Here is a 14,701-nt window from a genome sequence, read left to right on the forward strand (position 1 = left end):
TTTATGTGTTTATGTTATTTTTTTTTTCTTGGTATTTAAATTATGAAATTTTGAAGAACAAATTGTAATGTTTTATATTCATTTTTATATGTTCAAAGGTCTTGATTGATTTCTTGACTATATCAACATTAATAAATAAAAAAATAAACAAATAAGGCCGTGCCTGGACGATCGATCAGTGTTCGTCAGGAGCTGTCGAGTTGTTGAACAGTCGCGCGGCATAGCAAACAACAAAAGGAAAGGAGGAAAGTCTTCAATTAAAACTGTAGGAAATCAAAGGCAGCAGCCTAGAAGAGAACTCTGCATTTGCAACCGAATTGTATGGTGGAAAAAAAAAACAATCCGAGGGACCTCGACGCGTGAAGGACCATGATACAGTACAGGTCACACTAGGGATAGTATTACTAATCACGCCCTGTCTTCGTCTGTTTGAGATTCAAAAACAAATCTTGTAATACTCTGCGACTTCCACTAGATGTCGGACTATGCAGAGCATGTGATCTAAGCAGATCCACAAGCTCCAGAAATATTTATTATATTTACACCAGAATCACCCAAAATACTTTAGACGTTTAGCCCAGGGACTCCATCTCTCATGCCCTAAAGAGTCTTCACTGGCTCCCGGTTGCTTCACAGATTAAATTTAATTCAAATCCCTCTGTATCATTCACAAGGCTGTCTGGGGCCAGGGACCACACTATCTGCAACTCTTACTAAATATTCCCGGTCTAGACCTCTGGGCTCCTCTGGCCCAAGTCCTTGTGTGTAAATTGTTTAGCTAAACAGAGAGCAGAAAGTCGATCGCTTTCCTCAGCTGGCTCCCTACTTTGGAACAGCTCCCGCTTCTTCTTGAGCAGGACTTTCTTGCATTCTGGAAGATCCTCATGACCTTCCGCTTTACCTCCTCCTTTCTGCCCGTTCTCCTCCGCTAATCTCAGAGTTGCTTTTGGTGTTCAGGGCCCTTATGCATCCTCGAAGCCCTGACCTCCCACACCAAATCGCCCCAGCTTCTGCCTATCTTCACCACTTGCCTCGGCTCACCCTCCACCCTTGGAGGCTCGCACTTACCTTACATTGCACTTCACCAGTTTCTCAGCCATGAGCACCCCAACACCTATCCCATTCCCTCTCCCTTTTGCACTTAAACGTACTGAACACTCAAGGCATAGTATATGTATTTAACTGTTTCTCATCCGGTGTCCCTACCTTGCTGCCCTGTGGGCGCTATGAAACAGTACTTACTTCCTGGATAAACGCCTAACAAGCGAACAATAAATAAATACTAGAACACTTAGGATTACTTGATAATACACTTCAAAGGGCACTTTCACTTTTGTGTTTGTTCGCGGTTACATTTGTAGCTACAGAAAGGGAATTAGAAAGGGAAAAGGCAATGTTATTGTATTATTGGTTATTTCACACTCATGCGGTTTTCAACGGTTTATATGGTAATACATTTACTCTGCAAACACAAAGTAAAGTCACTTAAAGGGAGCAAAATGATTAGTTGCGCTTAGTTCATGCGCTTAGTTCAAGGTTCTAGAAATGGTGTGTTTGCATACTAAGTCTTAAGTCCAAAAACACAACCCTAGCTAACGGCAGTCAGAGAGGACATGAAGTCTTGACAAGCAGCGAATTACGAAGAGTTCATGTGGATTTCTTTCAGTGTCTAGAGTTATTGAAGCAGGAAGTGAACAACTAACAAGGGAGACCTTAAAACGGACTTGAGAAGGTGACAAAAGGGACAGCTTGGGTATGAGGTAAGAGGGGGTTGCCCTGTACACCTTTACATACACTCCAACGGTCTGGAGCGACTTCTTGGAATCAGGTAAGCAATACCTTTTCCCCCACAGTACCTTAGGTTAGAAGAAAATGTTTGTGCTGTCGGCTCCGCGATGTTGCAGCTCTGGACCCCAACCTCTGGATTCCTTGGTCTGGTGTCTAAACGCAGGACAATGGACAGGATCTCTCAGCAACAGTCTCGAGGGAGGACCCGTGGCACGACTTTCAGCAACTTCTTGGTTCACGCTGTGGGTTTGGTGCCTTTTCTGCAGCACCAACAAAGGACTCGGATCGCCCGGTCAAAGATTCTTCGCTTCCTGCAGTCCCACACTCTAGCGAGGGGGTCATGGCAGAGTTGGATCGGCTCTCTGGAGTGTCCTTACATGTTCAGCAAAGATTTAAACGGATTCAGCCTTTCCACGACGATGCACTTGAAATGGGAAGCAAGTCTCCTGGTATTGGGGTTCAGCAGCTCTGGAAGCTCCTAGTACCTCGGGAGATGGCTCGTTTCAAAGTTCGTCTTGGGACTGGTTGTTCCCATCAGCCAAAGGGAAGGCGTTGTCCACTTCGGAGCTCCTCTGTCGCATAGAAAACAAGGTCAGGACAGCAGAGGTCGCTACACAGTGTTGGAAAGGGTCTGCAGGCATCTCTAGCCGTTGTCTTCTTTTTCGGTTACTTCAGCTTCCAGTGGTCGACATGCTTTTCACTCCAGAAGCATCACCTTTTAAACACGTCCAGCACAGACTCTTCTGCAATCTCTCTCAGCATTTTACAAAAGGGGGCATTTGGCTGTCTATTCAGGACAAGCCAGACCCCCTACAGGGAGCTGAACCTATTCAGGCGCTCTGGCAAACAAATGACAGGGGGGTGGAAAACTCCCCCTACTTCCTGCCTGCCCAGACACTGGAGCCTAGGCGGGGATACCTACGGGTTTCCACCAATAGCAATATGGCTAGGATATATAGCTATCCTTAAGATGACAATGCATTACTTACCGTAAAAGCATTTCTGATGGTTGTATCTGCTTAGATTCACATGCTGTGCATAGGTCCGACATCCAGTGGTCACTGCGGAGTATTGCATTTTGTTTTTCGTAGTCGAAAAGGGGACGTCGACAAGGCGTGTCTGTAACACTATCCCTATAGTGACGTGCATTGTACCCACAATCCCTCACGCGTCGAGGTCCCTCTGTTTGTATTTTTCTGCCCTGAGGGAGCCTTCTAGACGTGAGTGAGTACAGAAAAGAGAGATATAAAAGGAAGTCTATGTTCCTTCCATCCGAGCGGGGAGGAAGGGTGGGCGCATGTGAATCTAAGCAGATACAACCATCAGAAATGCTTTTACGGTAAGTAATGCATTGTCTTCTGATGTTTGTTAATCTGCTTAGAATCACATGCTGTGCATAGACTAGCGAGCAGTACCCGGAGTTGGCGGTGGGTTATGAGAAGGAACAGTAGAGAAAAGATGTCTTAATACTGCCTGTCCCACCTGGGAGTCAGATCTTGAGTGTGCATCTAGACAGTAGTGTTTTGTAAAGGTGTGCACAGAACTCCAGGTAGCCGCTTTGCAGATGGACTCAAGGGGAACATTTGCAATGAATGCTATGGATGCCCCAGTGCCTCGAGTGGAATGTGCTCTTGGCTTGAAGGGTAGTTCTCTCTTAGCAAGAGTGTAACAGAGAGTGATGCATTGTACAATCCATCTAGATATAGTGGACTTAGAGACTGCATCTCCTTCTCTTCCTGCTGCCACCGAGACAAAGAACCGATTAGTCTTTCTCAGTGATCTGGTTCTTTCCATGTAGAACATGACAGCTCTGCGTACATCTAGTGTATGCAGACTTTTTTCTCCCAAGTTGGAAGGGTTTTGAAAGAACGTTGGTAGTTCTATAGATTGGTTTACATGAAATTTAGAGATGAATTTTGGTGCAAACCTTGGGTGTGTGCGAAGAACCACTTTATCCTTGTGAACTGATACGAAGGGGTCTAATACAGAAAAAGCCTGTAGTTCACTTACTCTCCTAATGGAGGTGATAGCTATTAGGAAAGCAGTCTTAAGAGTGAGGTATTTAAGAGTTGCCTTGTGCATGGGTTCGAAAGGAGTGCCCATGAGTCTAGAAAGTACCACGTTTAAGTCCCATCCGGGAGCTGGGCTAGCTATTGGGGGGTGTATTCTCTTTACCCCTTCCATGAAGGCCTTTATAACTGGTATCTTCCACCACGACACTTTAAGTTGGGAAGTAGTGTATGCAGAAAGTGCCGCTAGGTGGACTTTGATGGAATTGAACACTAGACCTGAATCCAGTAAATGGGTCAAGTACAGAACAATGTTAGTGGGAGAGCAGTCAACCGGGTTGATGCTCTTACCTCTACACCAGATGACAAATCTTTTCCACTTGCTAGAATAGCAGTGGCGAGTATTAGGTTTTCTGGCTTCCCTGAGGATGTCCATACATCTCTGCGGGAGTTGTAAATGTCCAAATTCTATGATCTCAGGAGCCAGGCTGCTAAGTTCATGGTCTGAGGGCATGGATGCAGTGTCCTGCCCTTGTCCTGTGACAGCATGTTGTACGGGCAGGGAAGTTTCACTGGGGGAGATAGGGACATCTCCATCAAGTGAGCGAACCATGGCTGTCGGGCCCACATTGGGGCCACTAGTATCATGGTAACCTGCTCCTGGTGCATCTTGTGCACCACTTTGTTGAGAAGGGAAGTCGGGGGGAAAGGCGTAAACAAATTTCCCGGATCATTGAATCGACAGACCGTTCCCCTTGGACTGGTTCTGGGGGTACCTGGTGGCGTAACTTTGGCATTGTGAGTTCTCCATAGTTGCGAACAGGTCTATTTCCGGGAATCCCCATTGCGTGAAGACGTCTAAGACGATGTCTTCGTGCAATTGCCATTCGTACTCTTCGGGCAGGGGGAAGTCTCTGCTGAGTTTGTCTGCTAGCAGATTGAGTTCCCCTGGTACATGTTGTGATAGTAGGAACATGTTGTGTTTGAGAGCCCACTTCCATATATTCTGGGACAGTTTGGACAGTCCTGGAGAGTGAGTGCCCCCTTGCTTGTTGAGGTAGTACATGGCTGTGGTGCTGTCTGTGAGGACCATCACTGTCTTTCCTTGTAGGTGTTTCTGAAAGGCTTTCAGTGCTTTGAACACCGCTAGTAGTTCTAGCAGGTTTATATGCTTGGATGCTAAGCTCGGAGTCCACGCTCCGTGAGCAGTCTGATGGGATAGGTGAGCCCCCCCATCCTGTGAGGGATGCGTCTGTGGTTAGAGTGGCTTCCACTGCGGGTGTGGCAAAAGTTTTACCTAATAACAGGTTTTCTTTTGTCCACCACCGTAGCGAGAGAACCAAGGCCTGCGAGACCACCACTAGATCGTCCCATTGTCCGCTGGCTTGACACCACTGGCTGTAGAGCCACTCTTGCATTGGGCGCATGCGCAGGCGCGCGTGAGGTACCAAATAAATACATGACGCCATCATCCCTAGCAAGCGCATTGCTTTGCGTACCGTCACCTCTCGACCTGCCACATAATGGGGGATCTGAAACAGCATGTTTTGGACCCTCTCGTTGGAGGGGAAGACGAGGCCGTCCTTTGTTCGAATTAGAGCCCCTAGGAATTGTTTGATTTGGCTGGGGTCTAAGCTGGACTTCTTTTCGTTGATGGAGAAGCCCAGATGGGACAAAAGGTCTACGGTCTTTTGGGTATTGGAGAAGCATGTTTCGTAGGAATCCCCTGTTATGAGCCAGTCGTCGAGGTAAGGGTATACCGGGATGGATAACCTGCGCAGGTGGGCCGCTGCCACTGCCAGTACTTTCGTGAATACCCTTGGTGCAGATGCTATCCCGAAGGGTAGTACTCTGAACTGGTAGTGTTTGTTCTCTATCTTGAACCTGAGGTATTTTCTGTGCGCTGGCAACATTACAATATGAAAGTATGCATCTTTCATGTCTAGTGTTGTCATGTAATCCCCTTGTGATAACAGTGGGATTACTTCCTGCAAGGTCACCATACGAAACTTTTGGGGTTTGACAAACTTGTTCGCTGGGCGCAGATCTAATACACGGCGCATGGTTAAGTCCTTTTTGGGTACAAGGAAGTACACTGAATAAATACCTTCTGTTACCTGAGATAGGGGGGACAGCCTCTATAGCTTCTTTTTTCAGTAGCTCTTCTACTTCTTGAAGAAGAATGGTGAGGTGTTCCGGTGTCATGCGTCGGTTCCGTGGGGGTCTGTAATTCGGGGAACCGTTGAATTCGATGCAGTATCCGTGGGCTATGGTGGATAATACCCAGCGGTCTGACGATATTCCCTCCCATGCTGAAAGGAACGATGTTAGCCGGCCCCCGACCGGTGATGCATGGGAGGGGACCCGAATCTTCGGGTCATTTGTTGGTATTGGGCGTGGAACCTTTGGGGCTGGAGCCGCGACCTCTTCCTTTGCCACGGCGTTGGCCTCTTTGACTGAACTGGGTGTTACCCTGGTTAGAGGGCAAGTTGGTAGCAGAGTAAAATTGCTGTTGGTTTTGCTGCTGGCGTTGGCCACGAAAGGAGCGTCTATTGCCATAGCCGCGTCTGTTAGGGGGCCTAGAAATTTGGTCAAGAGTCTTGATGGTATCAAACTCTTTCTTCGCATGTTCCAGGGCCTCATCAACTGCTTTCCCAAACAGATGTGTTTGTTCTATGGGCTTATTTATCAGGGAAGCCTGGGTTTCCGGCTTAAATCCCGAATTGCGCAGCCAGACATGGCGTTTGAGAAGTATTCCCTGAACCAGGGAACGGCCAGCCGTCTCTGCGGCATCTAAGGAGTTCTTTACGATGCCCTGGTTTACAAGAGTTCCCTCTGAGATTATAGCTAACAGGCGTGAACGCAGGGGTTCTGGTGCGTCCTCTGCTTCGCTGCGCAGCTTGCTCCACTGTGCATCTGCGTAGCTAGCTAGTAGGGAATTGTTATTTGCAATCCTAGTTGAGAAGGCGGCGGAGGTCGTGATTCTCTTCCCAAGTGCATAGAGCTTCTTGCCCTCTTTGTCAGGTGGTGCCTCACTAGTGGATAGTGGTACCCCCGCTCTTTTTCTTGTATTAGTAACTACGAGGGAGTCCGGAATAGAATGTCCTCTGATGTACAAAGGGTCAGAGGATGAAGGGCTGAAGAGCTTTTCTATCCGAGGGTTGACCCCTCTGACTAAGGCAGGATTGGAAAGGGAAGGAGTTATTCTTCTCTTTATAGAAGCCAGGAGCGGAATAGACTGACTAACAGGGGCTTTCTCTTTAATAACTTTCTCTACAAAGTCTATGTCAGGAAGAGTTTCCCCTGTGTCTATTTCAAAATGCGCTGCTGCCTTGAGCAATAGTGCATTAAGTGAAGGTTGGTCATCTATGGGAGAGGTGTTTCCAATAGGTGAATCCTTGGGAGGAGAAGGGTGAAAGACATCAGGGTCTGAGTGCACTGATGGGGATTGCCAAGGCTGCACTGATGGGGATTGCCAGGGCTGCGAGGTAGCTGTATCTTCTTCAAAAGCTCCTGCAGTAGTGTAAGGATCTTCTTCAAACCCCTCTTCCTCCTGTTCTTCCTCTCCACCCAAACACTCCTCATCTTCCTGGAGGTATTGCTCCTCTTCAGTGAGGTCATATACGTCTGTAGAAGGGGAAACAGCCTAGGAATCTTGACCCTAGGGTCATCCTGGGGCCATTCTCTTGGTCTTTTGTGTGTGGGTGGGTTTTGGCTTCCCAAAAACCTTTCCATTTTCTCCATACAAGAATGGAGTCTTTCAAGGGTCTCATGGGGGACCCCTGAATAGTCTAGAGGGGGGAACTCAGTGTTTTCACCTTCAAAACGCTTAGAACGCTCCCACAACGTCGAAGAAAGGTTTCCGTCGCCCTCTGAAAAGCCCTCCGGTAGTTCAGAAGTGCCCTTAGATGAAGGGGGCAGTTCCTGGCTACTTTTGTGCTTTTTCGGCGTTTCTATAGCTTTTTGTGCGGTATTCGACGTTTGTTTCGTCGTCCGCTTACGTTTGTCTTCGGAAACAATTCTCACCAGGCTCTCGACAACGAGATTGTCAGTAGAGGGCTCTGGTGTCGACGTTGCCTGCGTTACGCGTTGTTCCTCGACGGCCGCTCTATGGAGCGTTACGTCGGATGATTTTGAGGTAGCGCCCGTGTTTGATGAAAGCCCAATCGCTGGTCGCGGCTGCGTTTGCGGGTGGGGCTTGGGACCCTTACGGTCTGAGGTAGACGCCGGAGTGCCCTGCGTCCCCTTCGGCGCTGATGGATCCTTCGTCTTCGACGAAGAAGAGCCGTGGGTTGTGTGCTTAGGCCTATGGGGTCTATGTGCGTCCTTGTCGCCGGGGTGTTCATCCCCATAAGCAGGGCGTGAACCGAGCCCGTCGGGGCCGGGGACGGACGTCGAGGAGCGCGAGCGCTCCTTCTGGGGGTTAATGACTTCCGAAACGGACATCGAGTTATCACCCTCCTCGTCACTTTCTGTAACAGCGGCGGCGGGTGAGGAAATTGACTTCGACATAGCGTAGTCCGCCCACCTCTTTTCGTTCTTTAAGAGTTCTTGGTTTCAAGAGCTTACAGGCCGCGCAGCTGTCCTCCTTATGATCGAGGGGCAAGCAACGATTACAGAGCTTGTGTTTATCCTTCCAAGTGTATTTGCCCCTACAGCGTGGGCAAAACTTAAAAGGTGTCCTCTCCATAGCTGAGGCAATAATAACTGGTGATAACAACCCCAAGGGAAAGATAGGGGAGAAAGAAAGACATTCTCAAAGAGAAGATAAAAGTTCGAACCCCCACTCTCCCTACTGTATGTTGGCCGGCGAGGCCAGGCCACGTGTTCGGCAAAGCCGAAGGATCTCCTCCGTCTCTTCCCCTCCGTCAAAAACTTGCTCGGTGGAGAAACAGCTTCACAGCTAACGTCGAGGGGAGGGATCTTTAACAATATAATAAGTATAATTAAGGACCGAGGTCCGTAGTAAGTATTTGCAATGTCTCTCTAGGAGCTCCGCGTAAGGCGACCAGAAGCTGGGCGGAAAAAAACAATCTGAGGGACCTCGACGCGTGAGGGATTGTGGGTACAACGCACGTCACTATAGGGATAGTGTTACAGACACGCCTTGTCGACGTCCCTTTTTCGACTACGAAAAACAAAATGCAATACTCCGCAGTGACCACTGGATGTCGGACCTATGCACAGCATGTGATTCTAAGCAGATTAACAAACATCAGAAATGTATTTACTTTTTAAGGTTATTTTATGCAAAAGATAACTGCACCGTTGTAAAAATGTGTTTGAACTAAAGAAAACTATAACAAATAAATAAAGTAGTAAAGGCGTATACCAAAGGTTGGGTTGCCTACTGACAAGACAACAAGGCTTGTGTAGTCTCCCACAGGGTTACTACATACAATCTTGCCTAACACCTAGTAATCCCTTTAACCCATTCATCATGTAAACTTGCACTAACTCACTTGAATGGCTGGGGCAGTGGTTTCATTTTTACTACCTAGTGATGTGTAACTGCAGGCCGATACCTCCGCTGCAGTGCTGCACCCAAGGGAGACTATTTTCTCAAAATGGCCCCGGTCTTATTTTTTCGACATTTCTTGTTAGTTAGTTTCTTATGGCCTTTTCCTCCGTTTGCATCAGGTTTGAGTCCTTTGTGTAGTTTGCCTTTGGCGGGCTTCAGCCCTGAAGCCCGCCCAGGCTCCAGTGTGTCTGGAAAGGCAGGAAGTGAATTGAGGGTCCCGAAACATCCCTGCCCGTTGTCTCTAGGTGTGCCTGAGTGAAACCAGTTCTAATTGGACTGCTGCCTGTCCTGGAGGATTGACAGCCTAGGGCTGTGAATGAATGGGAAATTCCATAAAAAGTGAGGTTTTTGGGACTAAGAGCCGATACGACCATGGGAGGACAACCGCCGAAGCAGAAGATGTGAAAAGACGCCAGCAGCACCCTCCTGGACCGCGAAGTGCCCGGTGAAGGGCTGCAGCTGTGCTGACCCAGTTTTCGGATCGACAGGGAAAAGACCCGTAAAGGACGACTTCCTCCCTTAGGCTGGTGGGACTACCTAGCCTCGAGACAAACTATTTTGGCGCAACACACGACTTTCTGTGACTTTCCTAGGCTGCAGGAACCCAATAGCTGTGGTACCTAGACCATCTGTGAGTGCATTGTCTTCCAAAGTCCAAATCCAGCCAGATTTTCGTGGGCATCCAGAGGACCCTACAGAACTAAGAAATCCACGTCCAGAGTCCCCTTGCCAGAGTACAGGTCAGAGGGATCAAGGAAATCCTAACCTTAGCTTTCCATTCTTCATTGGTGCTGAGCATAAGGCGCCAAAACCACAAAGAACCGCTGAATCGACAGAAACCATTTCCACCGAGTCCCTCTCTTGAGTGCTTCTGCAGGAGCTCGCCAGACGTCCTCCCTTTCATCACCACGACCAAGGAATAGGAACAAGGATCTACTTCATTGCATCGTAAAGACAACCAACTGGAACACTCATTTTCAAGGTACTGTGGGACTTGTGGTGCTTTATCCTTTTGCCATTCGGTGTGCTTCCCATCTTTGGGAGTGTGATTTAACCCTACACTAAGTTGACCTCAACTTACCTGCACTGTCCTTACAGCTTGTGCCTTCCAAAGGTGACTTCTGTTGAGTTGCTGCAATTTCTCTTTTGAACACGGACTATTAAGAACATATCCCTAAGAAGAAGAGCATCAGAACTTTGACTTTGCCCATTGACTTTGGGTGTCCTGGCTCCCTACATGACTCCTTCAGAACCTATTGGCTTTGGCAGTGGTTGTTCCCTTCACAGGTTTTAAATGTTGAACACTTGAATGCTGGGATACTAGACTGCCTGCATCCCTTTGGTAGAATATAACTGTTCTTATAACTTATCAGTCTGTTCTGATCTAACCCCAACCTTTCCTTCTTTAAAAACTCAATATTGCAAATGTGATAATATATAAATGCTATACTGACCTCAACTGACGTCACCTCCGGGTGCTGGAACATGTGTAACATATGAACGAATTACTCATCTGCTTTATTGTTCACTGTTTAAATTGAATCATAACTTGGGATTAATGTTACCGCTAATTGCTGCTTTTTAAAGAATGCTTTAAATATCTACTATTATATAAACTAAGTGTGTAAGTGTTTAAATGGATACTTGTATTTACTGGTTTCATTGCACAGCTCTACAGCTCACATTACCCCTCTTAAAATAAGCCTGGTTGCTCAGTCACACTACCAACGTGTGTAGTACAGGCCTATATCAAAAGGTGGGTTAGCTAATACCAAGAGATAAGTCTTGTGTAGATCCACACCAGTTGGACTGCACTAATTCTTACCCACCATCAGGGAAAAAGCAAACCGAACAGGGCCCTCTGTCCAGAAGTACAGTTTGGACTTTGAACCTTGCTGCAACTGAGCAAGCTACAGTACCTGCAAGGCATGTTTTAAATGTTGCAGGCTTTTGGATTATGAATGTTTAGCACAGAACGCATTGAGGACATGTTCTGTAAATCAACAGTTATACTGCAAGACACAATGTTTACAAATAAAACCTACTTCCGGACTCACCAATGCTTAAAGTTATCAGGCCTTGTGCATTCTCAGTAAAGAGGCGCTCACACTTCAGCAAATGTTTAAAGAGCATAAGAAAACACAAAGACGAAATAAAGAACATGGATGTATTCATTCATTTGAGTAATCAGATTGTCACAAACCACCAACAGAGGACCTTTCAATGCATTAAAGAATAAAAAAGTCTGCAATACTGCGAACCCCAAGTGGCCAACATGACTTATTTTTATGTGTGACATTATGAACGAGTAAGGCTGCAGAAATAGATGCTTGCAGAAATAGATGCTTCCCCAAAGAATGAGTACATTTGTGTAACTTCACAAACTGACCAAGTATAAGAGATCTGCGTCAAGCAGACTTTTGGTTAGGACCTTCATTTTTAAAGACCTGTATTCAGAGGTGCCCTCAAATTCTGAGTGGTGGTACATAGATGAAAGGGTTGCAGAGCATTCTTTAAGGTAAAAGCTTTCCTGCACTTCCAAGCAGCCTCCAGGTGAAGGCACCATACCTAGAATGATGTTTTCATCGTTGGGGTCCAACATCAACACTGGTGGCTCCAGCAACTTCACCATGGACTGGTCATCCCAGATTATGTTGTTTTCCCAACGACCATACACCAACTCTTCATTATCAATCGGGAAAATGGAGAACCACGGTCTGTCATCATCCATCGAACCTGTAGCAATACAAAAATCGATCACTCCAGTTACATGTGGTAGTGGGAACTTTAAAGCACCAAAACAGCAGAAATGCACAACCATGAATATAACACTGTCCCTCACCTACAAAAAGGTTCAAACTCCCAACCTCCAAGTCATAATTACCCCCTGAAACCAATTGACCATAAAAAACCCACTGTCCCAAACACTGGTACCTCCTCTGACAAGCCCATTTGCTAAAACCACATGATTTATTTGCTCAGATAGCGATCATCTCATACATTTCTCAAATCCCCTGGGCATGATAAAACAAGCAGGCGTACCCCCCAAAAGTCCTTCCTTATGCTTGGTTATCATACACACTCCCTATATTCCTTTCTGAACAGTAGGTGCATTAACATCATTCTCAACCATATACTTCTCTACCTTGAACTGTCCAAAGGCATGCTGAAAGATTGTTCTGCAGAGTCGCTGGAGGAAAAAGTTCATTATTACACCAATAATAGTAATGGGTGGTTATCCCAAGAGCTGAACGGCTGAGAGTACTTAAAAGGAAAAGGTTTTATACCTGGAGACAAACTAGGCTGACTCAGATAAGGAAATCTATAGTGCTGCTGCCAAAGAAAATAAAGCTGTGGTAAAAGCTAAAAGAATCCAATTAGGAAATGCGGAAGACGACGCACCACATGATTCCAAGGAGTTATTTCAAATTCCTAAGGAACTAGAGAAGCCAGTGGATAACTTTTGATTGATATTTTATTTCTATCGCGTTCGTACACAAGTGTTTCAGAGCGCGACAAGGCAAGGGAGGGGAGGGGAACAGGAGAGAACAAAACAGTGATCTTACTAGGCCCAGTGACATTGAGAACGCGCAAGTGCATGGGAGAGGGGGGAGGGGAAAAGTGCATGGAAGGGGGGAGAGGTGGAAAGTGCGAAGCAGAGGAGAAAAAGATAAATAACAATAAATAAATAATAAAGGTAACAAACAGTGGTAATGCAGCCAGCAATTTGCAAGTGCTAGGTTTAAGGCAGCAGACAGGGTAGGTCCGATAAGTGCAGGAAGAAAAAGGGGGGGCTGTATGGGTACAGATACAGACCCCAGTGCAAGAGGTGGCCCGGAGGCAGTGCGGGAGGGTGGCAGGATGAGCAGGTATCTGGGCCCAAAAGACAGAGGGTGGCCAGGTGCACGGTGCCAAGAGAGAACAGATCAGCAGGGGAGAGGGGGAGCGAAGGCAGAAGAAAAGAGGAAGGTCTTGAGGTGCATCCGGAACCGGAGATGGTTCTCCTCAAGTTTTAGAGTGGCAGCGAGGCTGTTCCAGAGGGAGGCCCCAGCCGAAGACAGAGATCTACCCCCAGCTCGTTTTAGAAAAACGACTGACCCTGAGTGAGTTGGAGGTAGAGGAGCGAAGAGCTCGAGAGGGGAGGTATTTGAGGAGGGATAGCTGAAGGTGTATTTTGGACCCAGACCCCAGAAAGCCTTGTGGACAATGCAGAGGGTTTTGAATTTAATCCTTGCATCCACTGGAGAGTGGAGAGATTTCAGAGCTGGAGAGATCCGATCCCAGGGCTTGAGGCCAAGGACAAGTCTCGCAGTCCTGTTCTGGATTAGTTGCAGAGGGCAGAGAGTAGAGGCAGGTAGATTTAGAAAGAGGCTGTTACAATAGTCCAAGCTAGAGAGAACCAGAGCTTGAGATACCATGAGCTTCTGGGGGAACGAGAGGAAAGGCAGAGTAACTCTGAGGAGGTGCAGTCGGAAATTTGACTTTTTAGAGACCTCAGAGATGTGAGGGGAGAAGGAAAGTGTGGAGTCAAAGATGACCCCGAGGTTCTTAGCCTCGCAGGTGGGGGTAGGAGGAGGGCCAAGGGAGGCCAGCCAGAGAGTGAGGGGAAAGGATGGTGAAGGTGTGCCGATGAGGAGGATCTCTGTCTTGCTGGCATTCAGACAAAGATCATTGGCGGCACACCAATCTTGAATGGCAGTTAGGCAATCAGAGATGAGAGATGGAGAGGAGGTGGCAGAGGGCAGCCTGAAAATTAGTTGAGTGTCGTCAGCGTAACACTGGAAATTTGAGCAGAAAATGGCAATGCAGTGGGCGAGAGTTGCCAGGTATTGGTTGAAAAGCCAGGGTGAGAGATTAGACCACAGGTAGAGAGGAAGATAGATGAAAGGAAGGACCCAAGTTGGACCTGGGAAGGTCGATCTGAGAGGAAAGAGGTCAGCCAGGCCAGAGCCTGATCAGTGATACCCAGGTTTTCACAGAGATGGTTGAGCAGGATGGTATGGTTGACTGTGTTGAAGGCAGAAGAGAGATCGAGGAGGATGAGGACAGAGGGAATGTTAGAGTCAAGGTTGGTGAGCAGATCTTCATGGATGTTTAGGAGAGCGGTTTCCGTGCTTCTGGCAGCTCTGAAGCCAGACTGGTGGTCATGGAGACAGCCAACAGAATTGGAATGAAGGTTAGGCTGAGAGATGGCCAACTTTTCCAGGAGTTTGCCAAGAAAGGGAGTAATGGAAATTGGGCGATAGTTAGCTGGACAAGAAGGATCAGCTGTGGGTTTCTTGAGAAGAGGATGCACAAAGGAGTGCTTCAGAGATGAGGGGAAGGATCCAGAGGCAAAGGAGTGGTTGCAAAAATCAGCAAGGGCCGGAGCAAGGGTGTCAAT

The 14,701-nt window shown here is 47.3% G+C and overlaps 1 protein-coding gene across 5 annotated transcripts in view; it reads right to left on the reverse strand.

Annotated features, from left to right (window-relative positions):
* TAF1 (TATA-box binding protein associated factor 1) overlaps positions 1 to 14,701 on the reverse strand; it is a 1,380,965-nt gene that overhangs the window by 1,055,466 nt on the left and 310,798 nt on the right. For all 5 annotated transcript variants that reach the window (XM_069612352.1, XM_069612355.1, XM_069612353.1 and 2 more), the window contains exon 10: positions 11,887 to 12,054. In XM_069612352.1, the coding sequence (XP_069468453.1) occupies positions 11,887 to 12,054 (168 nt within the window). The remainder of the gene's footprint in view (positions 1 to 11,886; positions 12,055 to 14,701) is intronic.

The sequence above is a fragment of the Ambystoma mexicanum genome, chromosome 5p (genome assembly GCF_040938575.1).
Source record: "Ambystoma mexicanum isolate Mex_15411 chromosome 5p, UKY_AmexF1_1, whole genome shotgun sequence".
In the NCBI taxonomy this organism is placed as follows: Eukaryota; Metazoa; Chordata; class Amphibia; order Caudata; family Ambystomatidae; genus Ambystoma; species Ambystoma mexicanum.